General features: G+C 45.7%; 1 protein-coding gene and 1 long non-coding RNA gene across 2 annotated transcripts in view; both read right to left on the reverse strand.

Moving 5' to 3' along the window:
• Nucleotides 1-1,110: 1,110 nt before the first annotated feature.
• The window catches only part of LOC119160778 (uncharacterized), a 255,029-nt gene continuing 232,739 nt past the window's right edge, over nucleotides 1,111-23,400 (reverse strand). The window contains exon 3 of the mRNA XM_075880922.1: nucleotides 1,111-1,496. Coding sequence (XP_075737037.1) covers nucleotides 1,449-1,496 — 48 coding nt within the window. The 3' untranslated portion in view covers nucleotides 1,111-1,448. The remainder of the gene's footprint in view (nucleotides 1,497-23,400) is intronic.
• The window catches only part of LOC142776722 (uncharacterized), an 83,248-nt gene continuing 69,668 nt past the window's right edge, over nucleotides 9,821-23,400 (reverse strand). Inside the window, exons 2-3 of the long non-coding RNA XR_012887761.1 lie at nucleotides 10,315-10,420; nucleotides 9,821-10,185 (exon numbers count right to left, since the gene is read on the reverse strand). This is a non-coding gene — a long non-coding RNA (uncharacterized LOC142776722). The remainder of the gene's footprint in view (nucleotides 10,186-10,314; nucleotides 10,421-23,400) is intronic.

Consider the following 23,400-nt stretch of genomic DNA (forward strand, 5'->3'; position numbering starts at 1 on the left):
TTGGAGCTCCTGAAGCTCATTGATTTAGATTAAGTTTCTCCAATCACTTAAGCTCTCCGAAGTATACGGCCCGCTTTTGCATATACCTGCTGTGTCCACAGAAAGGCGGGCGCGTAACCATGGCGTTTGTACTCTTGCACTTGGCGAAGAAGTGATGCCCTCGAACAAACAACACTGGCTGCCAGCGTGGTATGCGTGTCATTGATGGGGCCGCTATATGAGTGTGGTGTATCCTGATCATTAAGCACTGACGCAGTTACCCATTTTTGGCGTGGCTGGTGACAGACGCACGCTCATGTGTTCAAGTTCTCTACGCCAATAATTCCAAAGGAGAGTGAAAGCACCATATTCAATGTGGTCTGATTAGTCAGAAACCAAGGCCGCAAGTGTGATTCCTCGCCCGGGTCGGAGCAATATGATGGAAGGTAATATGAACGTATGGTTTCACTATTCGAGAAACCTTAGCTATGTGGCCAAACATAACTGTGGCTCACTACTGTATACGGTGTACCTGAACAATTCAAATATTGTTAGGTATATACGCGTTCAATACGCATGAACGATAATGAAGTTTTCGAATAGGGGCCCCAAAAGTCTTGGGCTCAAGAGCTCAAATCTTTTGAGCGCACGCTTTAGCATTAAGTAAAGCAAGAGATGTGAGTTCTTGAATACGGTTTCGCTGTTACCGATTGCGTGTTGCGGTTCTAGTGCCACAACGGCGTCAAATAATAACTACAAGCTACTACAAAAAAGAAAACATACCGTTTGATATTAAAACATATATTCCAGTGGCATTTCTTATGTTTAAGTGCAAAAAATGTTTTAGGATCAAAAGCAACTCTTTTTTTCGTTAGGTAAGCAAGCCTGCTTTTATCAGCAAAGTTTATCAGCTTTTATCATCCAAGAGCACGCTCAGAATCGTCACTTCAATGCTTGCCGCTATGGTGTGACGGAAAACTTTTTTATGAAACAGGCTTTGGGTCTCCCGCTAAGTTCAAGAAATAGTGTCTCGAAAGTAAAACCAAAATGCTGTATAGAGTTCTTGTATGGGCAGTTGCCCCATAGGGGCCCCAAAATCAAAAACTCCCTGATCAGGAAAACTGAGCCGCTTGTTTATTTTCTCACACTCATTGCAAAGACAACATATTGTTGGCTCATCGCTAGACCCTTGATGAAAAGCGCTATGCTCTGATGTAACCAGTGGAAGAAGATGACGATGTCGAAGTCAGAGGGCGTTGTTTACTTGAGTGGTGCCACCTTTATGTGAACTATATTCATGTACTACAAGTAAGTGCAAACTCTAGCAGAGTTCTGGCATCACTGCTAAAGCGAATTTCTTAAAAGGCGCTTTCATTTTGGTTTCGGGCGCAATGTCGAGGCTGTTTATTTTTTAGGCCATACAAATGATTTTTCCAGGAAAATTCCTTGACGGCAAGGCTCCTCTCGTTTTACCACATGAACTCCACGTAGATGGGGAAATACGGTACATGTCGCACCTGAAATGAGGTTCAACAAATCATTAACAAAGCTCGTTAATTTGCTTTTTAAATATTGATTTGCGTGCACTTTGATATTATAAAGTTGTAGAACACGCTAATTTATGGCATACTCTGTTCTCATCACAAAATTATACGTAGTCCGAGATATTCATAATAAACTTTCGAAATTCGAAATTCATTGCGCCCGGCGCGCACAAAACACGACAGTTATGTTACGTCACACCAGAACTACCCATGACAACGAAGAGACGAAATTTGAATCAAGGTGTGTCAAACAACAATCTGGTCGAAAAAAGCGGCAAGCATTCTGAAAAAAAAAGTACTATAGCTGACACGTCCAAACAGTAACGCTCTCCCATAGACAACATGCGTGTTTGCAGAGGTGGCCCCTGCAGGTGCTGTTCGGCGATGTCCATCTGGACCAGGACTGGGCGTAACAAAATGGGAATATATGGTATTCAGTGGTCCAATTGATGACACGGTGTCCACACAGGGCCAAGAAATACTAAGGGTAAGCAAGTACAAGTACCTCGGCGTAGTGAACGAGGGTGATAGGTACATGAAGGCACATGGAAAAATATTGGCCGCGTATCTGTGTTCTTTACTGCAAATGTCATTGAATCTTTTCCTGGCTATACTAGATGAGTCCTGGCCTCATCCGCGGAGATTCATGTTTTCCCATGCCTCGGACAGTGTTGAATCGCCTGAATCTGGCTGGCATTGATCAAATGTGGCAGGCACTGCGTGAGATACGAACGCCATTTGGCAGTAGCGTCGGAAAACATGAGCTTGTGCAGGGCGCAGAGCCACTGCCAGGTGGCAGCACTATACCATCAACAGAAGGCCTTTTTTTTTTTTCGTTCATAGCATCGCATGACTCAGCACAGCCCAAGAAACACTGGTGTTCTTTTAATTACGTATTTATGTATTTTCTAGTAAGGAAGCACACTACATAATACTTGTTGCGCCTCAGATATGCGTAATATTCGCTTTTTGATCGACAGTGTTTACGAGCATGAACGCAGCCAGCAGTTCAATATGGCTGGACGTTCAAAAAGTGCTTAAACTATGGCTGGGTGGCTGAATAGTGCGATAGAAACATACATACATACATACATACATACATACATACATACATACATACATACATACATACATACATACATACATACATACATACATACATACATACATACATACATACATACATACATACATAAAGACATTTCAAAACTTATGCGTTCAAATTTCAAGAAAGACTATTGGCATTAACACACGACAGATCCCCCCTCTGTCACAGCAGTCGGCATAGCAGGAACGTGAAAGATGTCTTCACAGAGGTAGTTTATCGTTTATTGTGAATTGTTTGACCATGAGGTTGAAGGAATGAGTGCTACAGCAACAAATTGCAATGTCACGTGAAGAACGGCAAGAAGCTCGAAACTTGCAGAGCATTCCTCAAAAAGAAAGCCGGCATGAAAAGTCAACCGTACCAGCGCGAACTGACACAGCACGACACTTAAAGCAAGTTCGCTCAAATACAAAGAAGTACACACGGAACGAACGAAAAGCGGAGCCGTGGTGGAGCCCGGGATAAAACACGTTCATCTAAAAGAATAGAAAATGGTTCCGAATACTTATACCGGCAGGACAAACACGAAATGATAAGGAAGGATTTCGTGAAAATGTAAGGCGAAGTGCTTTACCGGCTATTTCAAACGAGATCGGGTTGTTCGATGACGCACTGTTATGAAGCGAGATTCAAACTATGCGCATGTTGGGTAGAAGATACGGAAACGACGAAGCATGTTCTTATTCAATGGGGATATATCTGTGAAGGTGTACGTTTCGGAACAAGCGTATAAATATGAAACATCGGGTTTTAGGGAGAGAAACGGACCACTGAGCATACCTGCGTTAGAAATAACTAAGAAATGGTTAGAGTATTGGTGGAAGAAAAATACAGAGAAGAGACAAAAGAAAAGTCACAGTTTCGTAAAAAGAGCGAAACAATGAATGCGATAGCAACATATTCGAATGTTTTACGTAGCATGGTTAGGATTTTCGGGAGCAATAATAATGGTACCACACATGTGCTTGCTAAGTAGCCCAGTTTCCTGCGGCGCGGCCACAGTAGATGACTACAACAAGGCTCGTCGTGCGTAGTGACAGCGTTGTTGAGAAGCACTTCCCGCGGGCAGCGCATGCTGGTAATAAGGGATATACGTCGTGGGTCACCGCGGGTGGCAGTTTGTTGTGTGTAAAGCGCATCTGTGTGTGGACGGCCGCTCCAGGTACACTTTTGGCACTGTTTTTTTTTTAATTGACGCGATAGCATGGCAATTATAAGCGCCCCCTCCCCCTTGTTCACTCACGAAATAAGCATGCGCGCCGACGACTCTGGCCGGAAAGGCAAAGTTCGCTCCCCTAAAAGAAGAGGTAGCACATCCTTCCTTGTATATACATATACATATACGTAAGGGGTGGCGGCGGCAATGGCAAAACCCAGCCGACACTGTACATATAATTGCTATTGCAATAAAAAATAAGAAAAAATAGGGACCTGACATCATGCGGGGTAGAGAACTGGAATGGCAGTCTTTTTTTTTTTTTAGTAAGACAGAATTATTCGAAGTGCACAAGGCATTAAACTAACTAAAAAAACAAGAGAAGGGACGTTTGTTTTTTTTTTTTTCCTTTTGTCGAGACTGGTGGTACACATATCACGGCCCGCTATAAAGGTGTCGCTCGTCTAGCATCTATCTATCAATGCATTAATTTTTCGCACAATACAGACGCATATCTTCCAGTCAAGACCAAAGTTTTGCCTCCATCCCGATTCCTGCACAGGCTGTCGAGCACATAAAGAATGCACTTGAAAACGGCTCCGCTGAGAGGTATGTGTGGGCCCCTACATACGCGTGGGAGCAGGCAAACAACCGTGTATATCGTTGCGCAATAATCATTATATGACGTGTAGGAAGCTGTCCTGAATAAGGATATCGGGTGCGCTGCCCGTTAGGCCTTGTGGCACCGATTTCACGCCTTTCGACTATTGTTTGCGCGATTTGCTCCTCATTATGATGAACATGTGTACGCCCGCAAACTGGCCGCCATGCGAACGTGAAACAAGGAACCGCCGAACCGCATTGACGGGTTCCGAGAGCGCGTTGATCCGAGCGTTTCAAATGTACCACCGGACTGACGGGAGTCGGTTTGGCCAGCATTGAAAGGTTCACGTACAGTAAACGTGGAGGGCGCGCATTAAGCGAGTGCGCGGTGTTGTGAAAACGACCGCTTAAAAGGCGAGACCTTCCCTACTGGGAGGGTGAGAATGCCCACTTGTGCCATAACCGATTAATTGACGCGCCGACCTGTTCATTGCACTGATGCGGTGAAGTGGCAGTGTAATTGCTGCGTCATTTCACGCTCAGTCCGTACGTGTCGAGAGGCGACTGCTAAGTGTGAGGGGGTAGTGGTAAAATAAAAATTTGCAGGCCTCCAAGTTCACTATATAGGGCTGTTTACGCGTTTGTGCGAAAATCGCGTTGATGTTTGAACTGCGCAAGCGCTGTCGTTTATGACGCTGTCGGAAGCTTGTCGGGGGTGTTTTCGGAACTTTTTGCTCACCAAGAATTCCGACACATCTGCCTACAAAAATAGCCCTGAAATTGCGATGCTCGCGGCAATCGGTTTTCAACAAATGCACTAGAGAGAACTCTGGCGTTAGTGTCTATGGGGACTGCAACACACGACGCTTCAACCAGCATTGAAATGATGGAAAGAACACAACTCTGTCTAATTGTCGTTTTTTTTTCGGCTCTGTTTGTCTTTGCGTGGCCGATAGCCGCTTTTCCACTACACGACAATCAGCAAATGTTCGGCAGTTACACTTCACCCCCTTAACTTTTACCAATTCAAATCGGGTCACGAAGTTCCCAACGATATGTTCTTATATTCGAAAAAAAAAAACAGAACACCACAATAAATAAAGCTACAAGTGCATTTGCGGCCCGCAAGCACGAAGACTAGGCAAATTTGTGTACTACCCATCATTACCATGGTGGCTGAATGAACGAAGCTCCAGAATCCTCTAAAGTTCATTCTGGGAAACGCTTGGTTCGTGGGTCACAATGAACAAGACGTGCTGACAATACAGCGTAGCATTTATTGGGGCAACAAAAGGACGGCGAAGCGCTGCGTTGCTGTTTATAGCTAGAAGCCGTTTCTCGTGCAAGAGTGGGGGCTCACTCAACGAACTCTCCCGCTTACGTCACTTGGCGCGTCTTGCAACGCTGGTCGCTCACTCCGGCGTCTCGCGTAGCAAACATTTTGCAAGGTTCAGGAAGGGGGATGAGCGCGAGTAAGAGAGAGCTCGTTTGCAGTGCGGGAGAGGGGCGATAGTCTGACGCAAAAGAAAGTGATGCAGGGAAAAAAAAACATTACATGCCAACGGTGGTGGGTCTGGATAAGCTGGCTTATAATCCGGCGTGCACGCACGCCCGCAAGCACACGCACGCACACATACTCACACACATGGTATTGGGTCTTCCACTAAACTTATCTCTATCGACGGTTTTAAGCTCACTAGCGTTGTACGCCCCGAAACTCCCGGTCACCTCATTTACCAGCTCCTAACGTCAGAACTGGAAGCATTTTTCAAGTTTTTTTTTTTCAAGAAAAACGAAAGTCTCTCATTTGTTTTTCACATAAAGGAACGTGCCTTCAGTTCAAAGGAACTTTTTATAGAGTTTTTGTAGCTCAAAAGAACATCTATTTCAATATATTTTGCCAAATAAGGAAACAAAAGTTTACAAAATGAGCGGGCTTTTTTCTAAAGCTCATCTTGCCCACCGACGCTATTAAGGCCAATCAGTGGACGAAACTGAATGTCTTCAAGGGCGTGTGTTTGTAAATAGTGAAATAGATTATACCGGAGGAGAGGCCGCTCTATCTGGCTTCTGCGAGCGCCACCTTGCATGGGAGCCGCAGAGGAGACCTGGTGGTCCAAAGTCAGCTGTGTGCGAGCAGTTCTCGCATCACAATGGTACTGACAGTTGAGATAGTTGCTAACATTAAGATACAGCGCAAAAACGACCAAGTTGTAGCGAAACAAAAGTTATCTGCAATGTGCAGAAGAATTGGGGCCAAAGTGCGTATTACCTTCGGCGCACGTGCTGTATCCGGGAGAGACAATGATGCCTGATTTAAACATGTGTCACCTAATCGGTTAATGTCTGTATTACCTCTATGTGCAATGTTGATCCGCTTTTACCTTCATTCATGCAGAGATAATGTGCAGAGGCGATCATTGGCGTCTTTTATAGCGCGCCTTGGCAATAGATTTGTTCAGCCGTGTACCATCTGTTTGATTCAGTTTGCGTTTTTTTTTTTTCACACTGTGCCGAAAAATCTTGCATCGCAACTCGCGTCTTGTGTGCGTGAGATAGTGCATTTCAGGCAGTTTGCTTACTATGCACACCTTTGTAATGAATGTAAACCGAATCATGGGCTCAACTACTGCGGTTATAAACGATGTGTCATGCATGGTCTGTACGGCATTGCTCATTATTAGAATATGCATGGTGATTAAAGTTGCATACAACGTGTATTAAAAGGTATTGTGCTGTACATCTTTCGGTTGTCACAGGGCGTGGTGTGACGTGACCGGGCGGAACACCACATGCACTGATCACAAACTTTTTCGATGATACACACAAGTGAATTATTTCAGAATGGTCGTCAAGCACTATTAATATTGAAGGCTCACCCGAAACGCTTTCTCGGTTCATATCATTTGTTCAAGAAAAAGTGCACCAAATGAGTGGGAAGGTGTCCTGTTCTCTTGTCGACGTTTTACTCGGAGAAAAGTGTTGGTGTACTTAGACACAGGCTCTTATTTGAATTTCTCCCACAGGTCCTGACCACCTAGTTAAGCCGATGGCGAGAGCAGTTCCTCAGTGGAGAGTGGTGACATCTGGATTTACAATTCGCAAAATCACTTGTATCCCACGAAATGCATCAGCTTATGGATGTTTTTGTTATTCGTCATACATCCTTGGTCTCTGACGTCTACGTTCTTGCTTTTTTGATATTAAAGACCTTGTGCACTAAAACGTTCAGCACCTATAATGCGAGAACTTGTTTCTTGAGCGAACATCTATACTTAAAATAATAATTGATGGGGTGTAGTGTCTCAAACCATGATATGATTATGAGAGACGCCGTCGAGGGCTTAGAAGATTTCGACCACCTGTGGTTATGAAACGCGCACTGATTTAGCACGTTTAGGAACCACAGGTGGGCAGGTAGGAGGCACATGTTCATCTGAAAATTTCTGTAGTTTCGTGATCGCTTTCAACTTTATGATGTCGGCTATCATGTAAAAGAAAAAGAGCCACACAAGGTCATCGATGTTTCCTGTAGAATATTTATTTAAAGAGAGGAAGAATAAGAATTGAGAATGGGAAATTAAACTCTGACATCCAATCAAAATTCTAAAGTACTTACGAAAAGGCTACCCTCATGGTATGGTTGACTCGTAAAGCCACACGATGTCCCAGAATGATTGACAGATGGCTGTGCGCGTGAAGTGTGAAACTTGTGCACTGGTCTCTGAGTTCCTGGACAACAAGCTGCCATTGTGATACTTCAAACTGTTTATCGATTAACAGTTTCATGATGGAGCCCTCTAAAACCAGTCAACTAGACTTGCTTTCAAACACTCATTTCGTGAAAATATCCAAATCTTTCAAACGTGCATGTTTGCAACTCGGTAACATTGGGCTCGCATCATTGCTGGTAAAGAGCGAAGTTAAAAACAGCAAACTCTGAGCTTTACTTTTCTATTTTTTGTCGAGTGTCATAAGCCTTTCTAGACTCTAAGCCGCAAACAATCAAAATTGGAGTAAGAGCTGCATTTCGTCCTCGCAACCAACAGTAAGTCCACTGAGGGGGGAGGGAGGAAAAGATAAATCGAGAGGAGAGGCAGGAAAGTTAACCAAGCTTGGCTCGGTTGGCTACCCTACACTTGGGGGGGGGGGGAGGGAGAGTAATAGAAAGAAAAAAGATAGAAAAGAAGAGCAGTAAGAAAGAGAAGGATGAATAGTCAGCTCGAGACTACACATCACGGTCTCACACTGTTCTTTCACAAGCGGCCGTGAAGTCTGGTAGTCCTTAAAAAGTACAAGAGGGCTTTTGTGGCTTTGCGCGTATGGGAAGCCGTCAGCCAAGGATCTTCTCTTCTGTAAGCGGCCGTGAATCCAGCTGACAGAGCTTGGCTTCCATACTACGTCGTTCAGACTGACATGCTGGGCAATGGCATAGAATGTACTCAAGCGTTTCCGCGCAGGCGCAGATGTCGCATGCCGAAGTGCTAGGAGAGTTATACGGCGAGCAAGTGATTTTAGTCGTCTTGCAGCGTTCGTTCTCAAGAGTGGTATGGGCGTACGCTGGTCTTGGTCATGAGCCGATCGAGCAGCTTTATCCGCGCGGTCATTGCCGACAATTACGCAATGACTCGGCAACCACTGAAATACAATATCTTGACCTTCCTTGAGCACTTCGTGGTAGTCGTGTCTTATCTGATATACTGATTGTTCGTGTAACCCGTGCTGCATAACAAACCGTAGTGTATGTAAGGCTGACCTCGAGTCGCAAAAGATGGCCTATTGGTTAGGTTGCTGTCGAATAATGTACTCTACTGCACCTTGAAGCGCTGCGAGCTCTGCTGCTGTCGACGTCGTGGTGTGAGAAAACTTGTATTGAAGCAACACATTTTCAGATGGAACAACCACTGCTCCTGTAGAGCTGTTGGAATTAGTGGAGCCATCGGTGTAAACATGTATACGGTCGAAGTACCTTTCGTCCAACAGACGCAGAGTCAATTGCGTCAGGGATAGCCGTGACGTGGAAGGATCAACTGCAAGGCAAGGGTGCCATTTTCAAATTAAGGGACGAACGGTTAGACCACACGAAGCAACGTTAACTCCAATGGCACTTTCCGGTGCAGTGGCGGCCTCGAAGGAACACTCTAAAGCAAAAAAAGGGTAAAAGGGTGTGTGGTTTGTCCTTTTGGGGAATAATGGGGCTGCCACAACTATTAATATTTTTAAGGACTAACAGCACCTGGTCTAAGAGTTAGTCCCCACAGACGAGCTCAATGAACTAACATTTAGTTCTCACTTTTACACCTTATGGGGCAACTATTAAATCCCACATTTACACCTTACCGGGCAACCATTAGTCCTCACAGTTGCACCTTGCCGGACGATTGGTTGATCCACTTAAATACTCCAATCGGATGAACCTTTTGTCCACAGTTCAAAAATCATTTTTTTGTTTATTTTCCGCCAGGCCTAATACTTTTTTCGCCTGTTCTTCTGCGCAGTGAGCAACAAATAACGCAGCAAAGAACACTCGAAAAAGTAGTTCGCCACCTATGTGTAACTTCTTTCGCAGTCATCGCAACAACAAAAGACAAGGAGACATCGAAATCACTTATTGTTCTACATACACGTGAAGTTTATCCATTATCTTAAGTGAATTCATGCTGAAGTCTACAAGTCCAGTCTCGTTGTGTAATCTTGTTCACTCCTTGGGGAGCTAGCTCCTCCAACAGAAGCGATAGATGACATGCATTGCAGATGCCAGCGCACGCAGCCTTCTGCCTGTTGGTCTCCCACGGCTGCACGTACAATAATATAGTAAAAATTGTTAGACACACGTGACAGAAGATCAAGATGCACGCATATGACAAGGACGTGCACGTTAATATAAAAACAAGCGTTAAAGTATGAGACACAAATAATTTCACCTTCACATCTAGCACAGTCTTTCTGAAGCTGCTCTTTAGAAAGAGATGGATGACAGGCATCGCAGAGGCCAGCGCACACAGTCTTCAGCACGATGCGTGCCCACGGCTGCACAACAAGTATGTAAAATAGTGAGCCACACGTGACAGAGGATGTATACAAATGCATATGAGAAATACGTGCAAGGTGAAATAAATACATACGTGAGATATGACATGCTAATAATTTCACCGTTATGTCACACATCGTCAAAGACTCATTTCGATCCACGTAGCGCAACAGCTTAGGAGCGGGGGCCGCAGCCACAACTCCGCGAACCATCGTGCCGCTAACAAGTTGGCGAGTCCTAAGCGAGCGACGTCGTTCAGCTCGAGCGAGCGAACGCGAGACCAAACACTGCGCTGCACGCGGAGTGGCTGCCGCCAGCGAGCTTCGAACAGTAGAGCGTGCGTATGCTTGGCCGCCGCCACGACCAGCGCCGAGCTGGTTTGGAGCTAGCGCCGAAGAAATCGATGGTAATGTGGCCCCTTTCAACAAAATCGACGGAGTGCAACGCGCAAACGCGAGTCTGCCGCCGCGGCCAATGGACGGCGCCGAGCTGCTTGCGACCGACTGACGGGAAAGCCAACTGTAATGGCGACCAATTTTCAGTGAGTTCCAATGCTAGCGAAAGCCCCGCCAGCCCGTGCTGGTGCTTTTACAGCGCGCAACATACTACAACCATGCTCTTTACGAGAACCCACATCATGTTTTAGGCGACTTCCAACACAGCGACGAGGTCTCAGACCAATATCGTCAGCCCCGAGCTCATCGCGGCGGCGAAGACAGGCAAGCACTCGATGAGCGAGCGTGCGGGAGGCCGACGGCAATGGCGGCCAATTTTCAGGTGGTCGCAAAGCACAGGCGAACTGCGTACGCTGAAGCTGACCTTCACGATGCATTTCGTGCGTGCGATATACAGAACGACCGAGCCCATTGCCGGCAAGCACAATCCGTATCGCACACGCAACAAGTACAGCAGAATAAAGAATGATAACCTACTTGCCTTAGAATTCAGCGCTGTTTTCTGCCCTGAGTCGGACTGAAGTATATGCGATAAGCCTGTTGTCTTCTCGGTCGCCATATTGGCCTTCCCAACTGTTGCGGTCGTGTTTTGGTCCTGACTATCTTGAAGCGAGAGATATACAGCGCGGCGTCGTGACGTGTCGAGACTTGTTCCAGACTTCATGGGTGCAGCGAAACGCAAAAGGCCACGCTCATCCAAGCGTTAACACAAGCACCACGTCGTAATTCTTCGATTGTCGAATCCAGGCAACCGTGGTCGAGCACTCCGAGGGCGACGCAACGCGAACCGTCGCCGGCAAACTACGGGGAAAGACTGAGCCAGCAGAGAAGGAGAAGGTGGGCTGGCCACCTTGGCAACGCTTTTCGCGCGGCCTGCAATCCCTGGGTGGTTTATCCCTTTGGAGCGTGTTTGGAGACTAAGTGGTCTCGCGCGGCACGCTTCCCTCTGTGGTTGCTCCTCAACGCTCTATCCGTTCATCGCGCGCGCCTATTGGGCTCTGCTACTCCTTTTTCGGGTAATGTTGCCTTAGAGTGAAGGGTCAGCATGCACGTGAGCAAATAGTTCTTTGAATAAATCAGCTGTTAACAGTTTAATTTGGTATAAATAGTCTTGAGAACTACGGCGACTACGGCAAGAGCAAAGTAGTATTTTCTATCACATAAAAATAGGCAAATATATAAGCCCCCTCTCCTTAAAAAAGAGTACTCGTGCTCAAGCTGTATCAATGCACGGCGTGGTGTTCTCGGAAAGCTGACCCTCGTTTGGGTTGTCTAGTGGATGTGTTGTGATTATGTGGTTGTGACTGCTGTTTCTTGTGGTGCACTGAATCATTTTTCTGCTGTGGTAAATGTAATCTACTACTGGAATGAAGTGCTGCGTTATAGAAATCTTTTACGCACCGCCTGGGACATCGCCTGAGAGGTGAGTGTAAACAAGGCGGCCATCACTCTGCAAGATCTTACCGGTCTGCCGTTAATATGGAACGTTCACCTCTTGCTTAACATTACCTTTCTTCACGAACAAATCGCGCATACATGGTTAACAAGCTCTCACTACATGAAGTTGCGAGTGCAGCCCCGGCCGCTTGTGATGGCCCAGCCACCACGAACTTGGCGACCGGCCCATCCAATCGTGTAGCTGTTCATACATTGTTTTTTTTTCAGTGCAACACAAATAAGCATTGTTTATCAGAACTGCCCGCGGCTCTTTACCAACGAATTCACGTAAACTCCACTCAAGCTAAGTCCTATTGCAAGATAAACAAAACATTTAGGATGTTTGGATGTTAAACTTGCTTGTCTAAAGGCTTGACACCACTAACACAGGTAGTCGGCGACCACATCGACTACTATTTGCTGGTTTGTAGCAATGCTTGAAATATTATTTCTTCTCTCTCCAAAATGAAAAGGAAGCTTTACTGCTAAATAAGCGGGATCAGAAGCGTATTGCTTAGACAACTTGAAGCGTTAAACTCTAGAACGGAGTTCTTGAACTGAACAACACGTTCTGAGCTGTACGATTGTATTATGACAGGTTCTGAAAACACAATTTGCGACTAACTTTTAGGCATGCAACAGTTCTAACAGACACAATGATACGTATAACTCCAAGTGCACGAACAGTCCTGCCGCAAATAATGAATGCTTGTGCAATTAACTTTTCGGGAATCGATGAATGAGAGCGTTGCACCTCCCGAGAAAATTATACTCTTGCAACTACGAATATGCACTCAGCAGCTGTAGATGATTCGGCTGCGCTTCTTGAAGGCTGCTGGACAGCATTCATTTGAATAAAACATTGTACTTTTCATTGTATCTCCTAGAATGCAGGGGAACCACCTTATCTTGTGTATTCATCAAAAATGTTAAATTTATGTGTACGCACGATGCTGCTGAACTGACATGATTCGCGCAATAAATTTGGTTGGTTTTTTGGATGTTTTTGTTTTTCTCACATTGAACACACATTTTTATAGAACGATACAATCAGCCATGTTCTGTGTAACAAAGAACCGAGCAACCTTATCACAGTGACAAGAGAATATAGGGTAACGCTTATATATATATATATATATATATATATATATATATATATATATATATATATATATATATATATACATACATACATTCACTCATCCAGCACACAGCACCCTTGAAGCCCGCGCGCAAAAAAAACAATTCAAGCATTTTTATTTTACTAACGTCATCGTTGAATGGTTGCTTGTGAAACACTGCAGAATGAAGTCTAATATATGGAATCTTGCTACTTTGACTAAGGTGGCTGAACGCGCAGCGTGCAGGCCGTGCCTCCATATGTAACCCCAGTAGTTTTCACTGGTGTAATGGTCAGTGGTATAGTGGTTTGCGTACGCGACTGCTGATTTAGTGGTTACGAGTTCAAATCCTGTGCGTTTGTTGTGGATATTATTAAAGGGACACTGAAGGCCAAAATGCCTTTTTTGCTTGTTGCTAAAGTACAAATTCACAATCCGGAAAACTTTACTCTTACAGCGACACGACAGTTGATATAAGTGCGAAAACGTGCGAAAAACAATTGCGAGTGGAGACCCCACCTTGAAGTTCCCGCATCAGATACTAACACGTCATACATTTCTAAGGCTTCTACTGGGTCCCAAGTACTTTCTAATTGATAACATTGAAGCACATTTGTGATTGGTAGTGCCGTAGAATAAGCATATGGAGTTTCAGAAAATTTTATTAAGCCAATGTCGCGAAAGCAAAAATAATACACGGTGGAATTTCTTATGTGACTACGGCACAAAGTTACGGCGCCAAATTTAGCTATGAAACTTTAACCTTGGCTTTATCAGTTAACAATGAAACTATGTAAAATAAACTCATGACATTACAGCTCTCAGAGTGCAGTTTATCAATCTAAAACAACTCATTGTTTTTCTTTAGTGTTCCTTTAAGTTTACTTCATAATGTCCTTCTGTAAATTGATGTCATATGTCGTTAAATACATGTGTGTGTAAACCATTATATTCACAATACTTCAGCCAGAAACTGTAATCAATTGATGTTTGTGATTGTTCTTTTAATTGAGAAAAAGTAACTGTTAGTCCCATTGCGGTAATAGTTCGTCCCTAAGCAGCCACCATGCAAAATTAAGAGAAAATCCATTCCTCCGAAGAAGGGGTGACTTTTACACCCCAACATTTTGTCCCTCAAAACTACTGAAGACTAACACCTCGTCCCCTGACAGTGAATCCCGGAGTAATGGTTGTGGCAATGCAGTTACCCCCCAAAAGGATGAACCACAGACCCGTTTTCGCTCTTTGCCACTTAGAGTGCACGTCCAAATTTAAGCGTAACATTTAGCAGAAGTTCTGAACGAGGTTCACTGTTGCTGTTTATTCCCTCTTTATACAAAACAATCAGCACAAAATAGATGATGTTCGTTGTCACAAAAACCTTCCCTACATATTGCGCGTTCTCAGTACATCGATCGTCTTTGACTCGAAGGACTCTCTTAGCATCCTTTCAGTGGAAGCTACCGAGTGCTTGTGAAATTCTTGTGCTAAACAAAACACAACAAAGAAGTCGTCCTTGCACAGTCAAAGAGAGAGAGAGAGATAAAGATGCAAGGAAAGGCAGGGAGGTTAACCAGACACACATCCGGTTTGCTACCCTGCACTGGGGAAGGGATAAAGGGGAGAAAAGAGGTTGCAGAAAGATGAGAAGGTACACACAATCACGAGCACACTCGGGGAGCACACACAGTCTACAGGCGGTCGCTCAGGTTTGTTGACTTAAGGTAAAGTAGCAGTGCTTTAGTTGCTTTCTGCGCAACTGAGGCAGATGCCCAAGGTCCTAGTATCTTCTGCACACAAAATGGTCCGGGGTCAAGTCGATTCAAAACCATCCGTATCTGGCATCGCTGTGTGTCGTAGCAAGCGCAGCTGCACAGGACGTGTTCGATGGTCTCTTCAGCTCCGCAGTAGTCGCATGTAGGAGTGTCTGCCATACCAATGCGAAAGGAGTACACCTTTGTGAATGCAACACCCAACCAAAGGCGGCATAACAGTGTCGCATCGAAGCGGGAAAGTTGTGATGGTAGCTTTAGCTTGAGCGAAGGATCCAGTTCATAAAATTGACACCTTTGGAAGCTGGTAGACGACCAGAACGTTCGTGTGAGGTCTCGAGCCAGCAGGTAAAGTTGTCTTGCTGCATCATTCCTTGATAGAGGAATCGGGACTACACGGGTTTCTTCATGGGCTGAGTGGGCTGCATCATCGGCTAATTGATTTCCGGTAATACCGATATGTCCAGGCAGCCATTGATATATAATATTATGCCCTCGTGCTAGAGCTTCATGATGGCAATGTCTTATTTCTTGTACCAGTTGGTCATGGCTCCTCCTACGCATGGCAGACTGCAAACTCTGAAGTGCTGCCTTCGAATCACAGAATATGACCCATTTTCCTGGACGTTCTTGAACGAGATATTGTAAAGCAGCCCTTATAGCAGCAAGCTCTGATGCCGTAGATGTAGTCATATGCGACAACTTAAACTTGATTGTCGTTTCTGCAGCCGGAATTACAGCGGCACCTGATGAGCTGCTGGATGAGACGGACCCATCAGTGTATATCTGCGTTCGGTCTAAGTACAACTCATGTAATAATAGCAGTGTTGCTTGTTTCAATGCTACTCTGGAGTGACTACTTTTTTTTTGATTCCCGGAATTTCTAGACGTACTTGCGGCTGGTCGAGGCACCACAAAGGGCATGCCGTTCTCGCAGCTGGCGTATATCCTGATGGAATGCTGTTTAGGCGCTTGGCTATGACGTCTGAAAACGTAGCACGTGGTCTTCCGGCAGGTAGAAGGGCCAAGTGGTGGTCGGGGACACGGCTAGCATGTAGAATGTGCGCACTGAGGCAATCCACAACTATATATGTCCTGACCGGATGGTCTTTGGCAAGCATGATTGTGGCATAAGTAGAAGCGCATCGGGGAAGTCCTAGGCAGATACGCAGTGCCTGACCCTGCAAACTCTCCAATGAATGAGTATTCGATTTGCAAGTGTTAGTCAGTACCGGCAAGCTGTAGCGCAATAGACCCAGAAATAGGGCCCTGTACAGCTGTAGCATGGAGGCCACAGAAGTTCCCCATGCTTTACCGCACAAGAATTTCAAGATATGCACAATAGATAGCAGTCTCTTCTTCAAGTACGCACAATGTGGGCTCCACGAAAGACTTCTGTCGATTATTATGCCCAGGAAACGATGCGTCCTTGCATATTTGACACTCTGCTCATTGATGTAAACAGGGTATGGCGTCATTGGTTTGCGGATAAACTCCATCAACGCGCACTTCACAGTTGATATATTTAGGCCTTGTTGCTGAAGGTAGGCTACTGTGAGGGTTGCTGCCCGCTGTATTCGCGCACGCACCTGAGGGCGAGTAACTGCAGCACTCCAGAGGCAAATATCATCGGTGTATATGGATAGGCACACCGACTTTGCCAGAACCTTCACCAGACCAATGAGGGCCACATTGAACAATGTGGGGCTTAAAACACCTCCCTGAGGTACTCCGCAGTAGGTGTAATGTTGGGCAGTTGTACCCTCATATGTTTGTACAAAGAAACCCCTGCCAGTTATATAATCTTTTATCCATTGAAACATTCGTCCACCAATGCCCATTGCTGCGAGAGAAGTGAGGATGGCATCGTGAGCTGCATTATCATATGCACCCTTCACGTCAAGAAAGAGTGCCACTGATATGCGCTTGCGACTTTTTTCTTGTTGAACAAATGTCCATAAGTCAAGGACACAGTCAATGGAGGAGCGGCCCCGACGAATGCCTGCCATGCAAGAAGAGTATTTGGTGTATCGTTTCAAGTACCCCTCGAGACGAAATAGAACAATTCTTTCCATCACTTTTCCGAGGCAGCTTGCGAGGGCAATACGGCGATACGCTGTCAAGTCCAATGGTGATTTTCCCGATTTCAAAAGTGGTATTAATCGACTTATTTTCCATTCTCGGGGAACACTGCCACTGAGCCAGGAGTTGTTGAAGCATGTTAAAAGTTCTTTTCTAGCTTTTTGTCCAAGGTGTCCTAACGCACTATAAGTAATACCATCATGACCTGGCGATGACATGCGCTTAGAAGCGACTAACGCACCTTCCAGTTCTTCCATGGTGAACAGAATGTCCATTTCTGGTAATCGCGTCTCAGGAACGATCACGGCGTCAATGCTCTCGTTCATAATATTCCCGGCAACTCTTGTGCAAAATTCTTCAGCCACCTCGAGTTCCGTTTTTCCATGATGGAGTGCCAAAGCTTTAAAAGGGTGCCGTTGTTGTGGAGAGGAGCGAACACCACGAACTGTTCTCCAGATATATGACAGCGGTTTATGAGGGTCTAGAGATTCGCAGAATGCTTTCCAGCGTTCGCTCTCCAGTTTGTAAATGTGTCGTTGAATCTTTTTCTGGAGCCGCCTTGCTTCCCTCAGATCGTAAATTGAACTTGTGCGTCTGTATCGTCGTTCAGCACGCCTTCGTATAGCTCGTAATTTTTCCAGTTCGATGTCAAACTGTGTTACTTTAGACGAAAATGGTAATTTACATTTGGACGCTTGCATAGCTTCCACTATGGTATTTTCCAAGCTGCAGGCGAGGCCTTCTTGGCAAGCGTTCTCAACACGCGGTGCAAACATCGACCAGTCAGTGCCAATTGCAACACCGGAAGAGAATTTTTTTATGATACCATCGATCGTCACGTAGGTGGGTATGTGATCACTCCCATGAGTCTCAATATCGCAAAACCACTTAACTTTGTGAGAGAAGCACCGTGACACCAATGTCAGGTCAAGGCAACTGCCATACGTGAGACCCCGCAGATATGGGGGGGCACCATCGTTCATGATGGAAAGGTCGTAATCGGAAGCGAATGTAACAATGTTCCGGCCCCTGGCATTCATCCTAGTGCTCCCCCAAAGCATGTGATGGGCGTTGAAGTCACCGGTGATGATCCAAGGTCCATCGGTTCTCATTAGGATGTCTTTTAATCTGTCGCAGTCAAATCGCGATGACGGAGATATATATCCACCAATAAGCGTGAACGAAACTGCATTCTTCTTCACACGAAGACACACGTACTGATTGTCGTCATTTGAACTTATTGGGTGCGAAAGATAAGTCAAATCTGTGCGAATGTAAACAATTACTTTGCTTCGTTCTTCGCAAGCGGCTGAACAAAAAGCTTCATAACCGGACAATCTATAAGGTGTTGATACGTTTGGTTCACATATGACAAGTATAGGGAATTGATTGGCCCGAACAAATTGGCGAAAGTCCGAGATACGGGACTTCATGCCTCTGGCATTCCACTGAAAAATCGACGCACTTTTAACTTCAGTGCGGAAGATGAGATTTTGTTGAGCCATTGTGCTTATACGAAGTTAGCAAGAACTGGATTCAGTGCATCCAGTATTTGCAGTGCACTCTTAGCAGACGGAGATTGTATGCTGCTCAGTAGCGTGCGAATCGTCGCAATCAATGATTGCACGATTGAAGCCACTTGCCTGTCTTGGTTGGAAAGATCTCGAACCGGGACTATTGCAGTCACTTGCCTGTCTTGGTTGGAAAGATCTCGAACCGGGAGCGCGGACTGGCCGTCATGAAGCACCTTCAGTTCGCTTGATGCTGCTTCCCTTTGAAGTGCAGGCCACTCTGTCGCAGTTAGGGTATGCTCACTGGCTTTGTCCTTTACAGCCTTTCTCACGGCATGTGGTCTGGGAGGCAAAGGAGGTGGTACTGATGAGGGATCACGCAAACGTGTCGAGGAGGTAGCGGGCTTCCTCGAAGACCGACGTCGACGTGAACGACGCCTTCTGACTTTAGCTGCGGCTTCTCGATGAGATGAGTGATCGCGCACCATCTCCTTCAAGATGGCAATTTCCTTCTGAATCTGTGGGCAGTCCTTCGATGTGGCTTTATAGGATCCATTGCAATTAGAGCATTTATTGACAGTTGCGACGCACTTATCCGCTTCATGGTGCTCGGCGCAGCAGTGGCATACCACCGAATTCTCGCAGACGCTGCTCACATGTCCAAGTTTCATGCATTTACGGCACTGGAGAGGCTTCGGAATGAAAGGCCGCACAGCATGTCTGAAGTACCCCACCTTCACATGAGAGGAGAGTGATGTGCTCTTAAACGCAATCTTCACACAGCGAGACTTGCCTAGCCGGGTGACATCAACAATTGGAGCATCAGTTGTTGACTTGACAAGAAGTTGTAAGTCCTTATTGGAAATAGCGACATCAATGTCGTAGATCACGCCGGTTACTACATCACATCCCAAGGGAACATGAGAGCGCACCTGGTTGCCGTCCAAGTCAGTTACACTGCGCAGAACGCCCAACGCACTTGCGTGCAAAACGTCCACAGCCAGTATATTCTTTCTGGCGTTCAGTCTTATGTCCGTGATCTCATTTGGCACGAGCGTTTCCAGAGACCTCGACACAGACTGTCTGTTAAGGCGTTTCATGCTGACGGTAGGAAGTGCAGGCAGAAACAGGATGGTATAAGTGTTCGATTTTGGCGCTTCACTTACAGTTTGAATAGTTGAGGATGAGGATGTCCTCATGTTCCTTCTTTTCGCCTTGCGGCTCAGCACAGGTTGGAAACCGTATTCTGAGAAGTCGTCACTGCTGAGATAGTAAGCATGAGTATTTTCACACAGTCAGAGCCTCTTGCACAGTCATAGCCTCTGAACTATCGAATGAACTACCAATTACACCTTGCCTTAAGTGGCTTTTGATATGGGAGGAAAGGAACTGGTAGCGCTTCTCAACGCATGTTTCTCGCCGGAAATAAATCTTTCTGTCGGTGAGCTTATCTGCCACCTTTGGCATTTGTGCGACTATGAAATGCTTTGCTTTTTGTTTTCTTTCATTCTATTTGGAAGCTACGTCAACTTGCTTAGGTGAACTGCAGCACAACGAATGAAAACCGTTCCTTAGTGTCCTCGGGTTGGCGGAACGCAAGCGTATATAGCTTATTGGCCTGTGTATTAGGCCACTCAGCATTAAAAAAACGGAAAGACAGCAAAAAAAAAACACGAAGTTTCACTTTCACTTCCCTCCTTTTTCCACTTACCGCAGTAGAACCAAGTTCTATTCCGTTCCTTACTTCTATCTGTTTTTAAGTACTAACCGCAGCACTGCATGTCAGGTGCCGGCCCTGCGTGACGAGCCCTTCTTACGCCTTCACAGTTCCCCTCCCGCGTGACGATATATGCCAACTTTTGCCGGGGCTGTCGGTGAGCGTTATTTATTCACAAACGCAGAGGCCACGCACGGCGAGGCAGGGTTCCGGATGGCGACCTCCGGTGCTGCTCTCTTGTGGTGAGAGGCCGTTCACGCGACGGGGAGTCAACGCCACGACTCGCATCGTACCTCGCGCAGTGGGAGGGCGCGGCCATCAATAAAGCGCCGACCGGAGATTGCCGTGGCCGATACACGATTCTCGGGACGCGAGCTTCGCACTCAGGCGTCAATGGCTGCCCATATAATGTCAGCTGGTGCCGCACAAACAGCGCTTCTTTATTTTGCGCACTTCGTGTTTCGCGAGAAAAACGAGCTCTCTGACGGCGATAAGCCGAAGGCGACATGATATGACCGTGGAATCCGACTATATTTTCCCCTCATGTCCCCGCACCATTAGGGACGAGGAAAGCGAAGCGTGAACCAATTGCCGAGACTCACATATCCGCGATGCTCATTTCTATCAGATGGCTTTTTTGTAGAACGACCGCAGACAGAGCCATCAATGCCAAACGCTAAGTGAACTTTGTTTTGAGTCAATAGGCAAGTTAAACGGACTCGTTTCTCCTTTTGCGTTACTGCAGCTCCTTTTTATTGCTTCCGCTAGTTTAAGTTCACGAATGTACGAAAGTAAGCTTTACACCACTTCTTTCTTTTTATATTCATGACCCAACAAAGTTTGCACTCTCTTCTTCCGACAAACCAGCATTTGCAGCTATTATTGGCTGAGAGCAAGATGGAACAAACAATGATGGTTTTAAAGGTAAGTGGCGTAGCCACACGGTGGTTCACCGAGCCGGTACCCTCCCCCCCCTCCCAAAAAGAAAAATTCCCCTTTACCATACAGGGCAGGAAATGACACGTGACCAGATATGCCGTCCCATCCCCCCCTTCAGATGAAAGGTTGACCACGCCCCCGAAAAAAATTCTGTCTACGTTCCTGGTAGATGTACCTATCAGATGCTTTTCGCCCCTTTTCACTCACCATGAGCTCTGAAATAAGCAATCCCGCAACCTCTGTGCATGACACGCCGACGACCGACAAAGATAATGTATGCTTACCAGAAACACGGCCGTTAAACTGAAATAGTGCATGTAGTTTGGAGACATTTACGGCAACTAGTTTCTTCAATATCAATTAGATGACACTAGAAATTAGATGGCTAGTTTGGTCCGGGGTGCGATCGTTTCAGGGTTGACGTTCTGAAATTTCGGGATGTTCAAGTTGGAGAAGCAATCGGGACGACGTGATTTAAAGGAATGTGACACGCCTCGCAATGAGCCCTCACGGGAAAGGGGGCTGTAATGGGCGATGTCGATGAGGTGAGAGAATTTCGGGGCAAAATTAGTTTTGAAGAAATATTAAAGACCGTTTCTTTCTAGGTGTCGACTCGCACGAGAAGCACCACGGGAGCTCAGCAGCAAGCATGCAGCCTGCTGGACCGTTGGCCTGCAGTGTAAGCGACATGACAAGAAAGAGCGCAAAGGTGGAAGATGCTTGGCCGATAGCAGCGATGGAACAAAAGCCAGCTGTGAGTAAAAGCTTCAGCATGAAGTAGGAAGGGCCAATGTATGACAATTCAAACGGAAGTGCTTGGATATCTGAACCGACATCGCGATGCCTTACAACGCATACCTAAAAAGTGAGATAGAGAAAAAAGAATATGAAAGCACTGTCTTTATTGGCCACGAGATCGCCGCCTGGCGGCAACTAGCTGAAACGCGCCAGTGTGGATTTGTCCGTGCGTCGTCTGCTAGCCACGACGTGTTTTTATGTGTTCGTACGTTATGCACGTTCTCAAAGAAAGGTTTGTTGATTATCTCAGCGCGAGTGCAACTGCTTGTACGATGCCTGAAGCAACGCACGAAAGCAATTGTTCTTGCTCGGCTGCTAATGCATTGTAATAAGATCAGCGAGTGTGACTTTCTAGAGTGCTGTTTATTGTCGCCGTACCATCCATTCACCAGAATAATTTCTCTGTGGGCACCACTTTCTGCTTCAAGCGCATCGTAAAATGCCCTTGGCACCCTGTCAAACATGAGGCCTGTTAAATGGTGTGTGAATGCAGCGTTTTATGACTCAGTTGTAAACAAAGAAAAAAAAAACAAGAGGCTCTAAGAGCGCTGTTGGTAGGTGGACGACTGTGGCACTGTAGTTCAAAAATTATGCGAGGAGCCTTAGTTGTATTTATCTTGCCGTGGTACCAGTACTTGCAAATATTACTATCCTATAAACTGTGACACTTCAGTACTTAAAGTGTATTTAAACCGGAGGTGCCGAGCGCAAATGTGTGCTTAGATTTTAGAATAATTTAAAGAGCCCAGACGTTCGAAATTAATTCAGACGCCATGCCTTACATGATGTTCACTGACTTCACTGAAAATTTAATCTTTTTTTATATTGTATTGAGTCTTTATGTGGCTTTGTTATTGACTGACGGAAGGCCACTGTCATTTTCACGTGGAAAAAAATAAAATAACCAGGCCTTGTAGTATCACTGTCATGCGCGTAATCCACCGACGAAAGCTTTTTGCTCTACTGTTAAAAGGAATTTACATGTGCGTACACGTGGTAAACGCAGTGTAGCGTAAAAATTGTCAGCCACTCAGCTTTTTTGACACGACTTATCGATTATCCCACATTTCATGGTGATTGAAGTAAGAAAAAAAAGTGTGCTCAGGCATTTAAGTACGAATGTTGGTGCTTAACTCATTGCACAGGT

The sequence above is a fragment of the Rhipicephalus microplus genome, chromosome X (genome assembly GCF_043290135.1).
Source record: "Rhipicephalus microplus isolate Deutch F79 chromosome X, USDA_Rmic, whole genome shotgun sequence".
Taxonomy (NCBI): domain Eukaryota; kingdom Metazoa; phylum Arthropoda; class Arachnida; order Ixodida; family Ixodidae; genus Rhipicephalus; species Rhipicephalus microplus.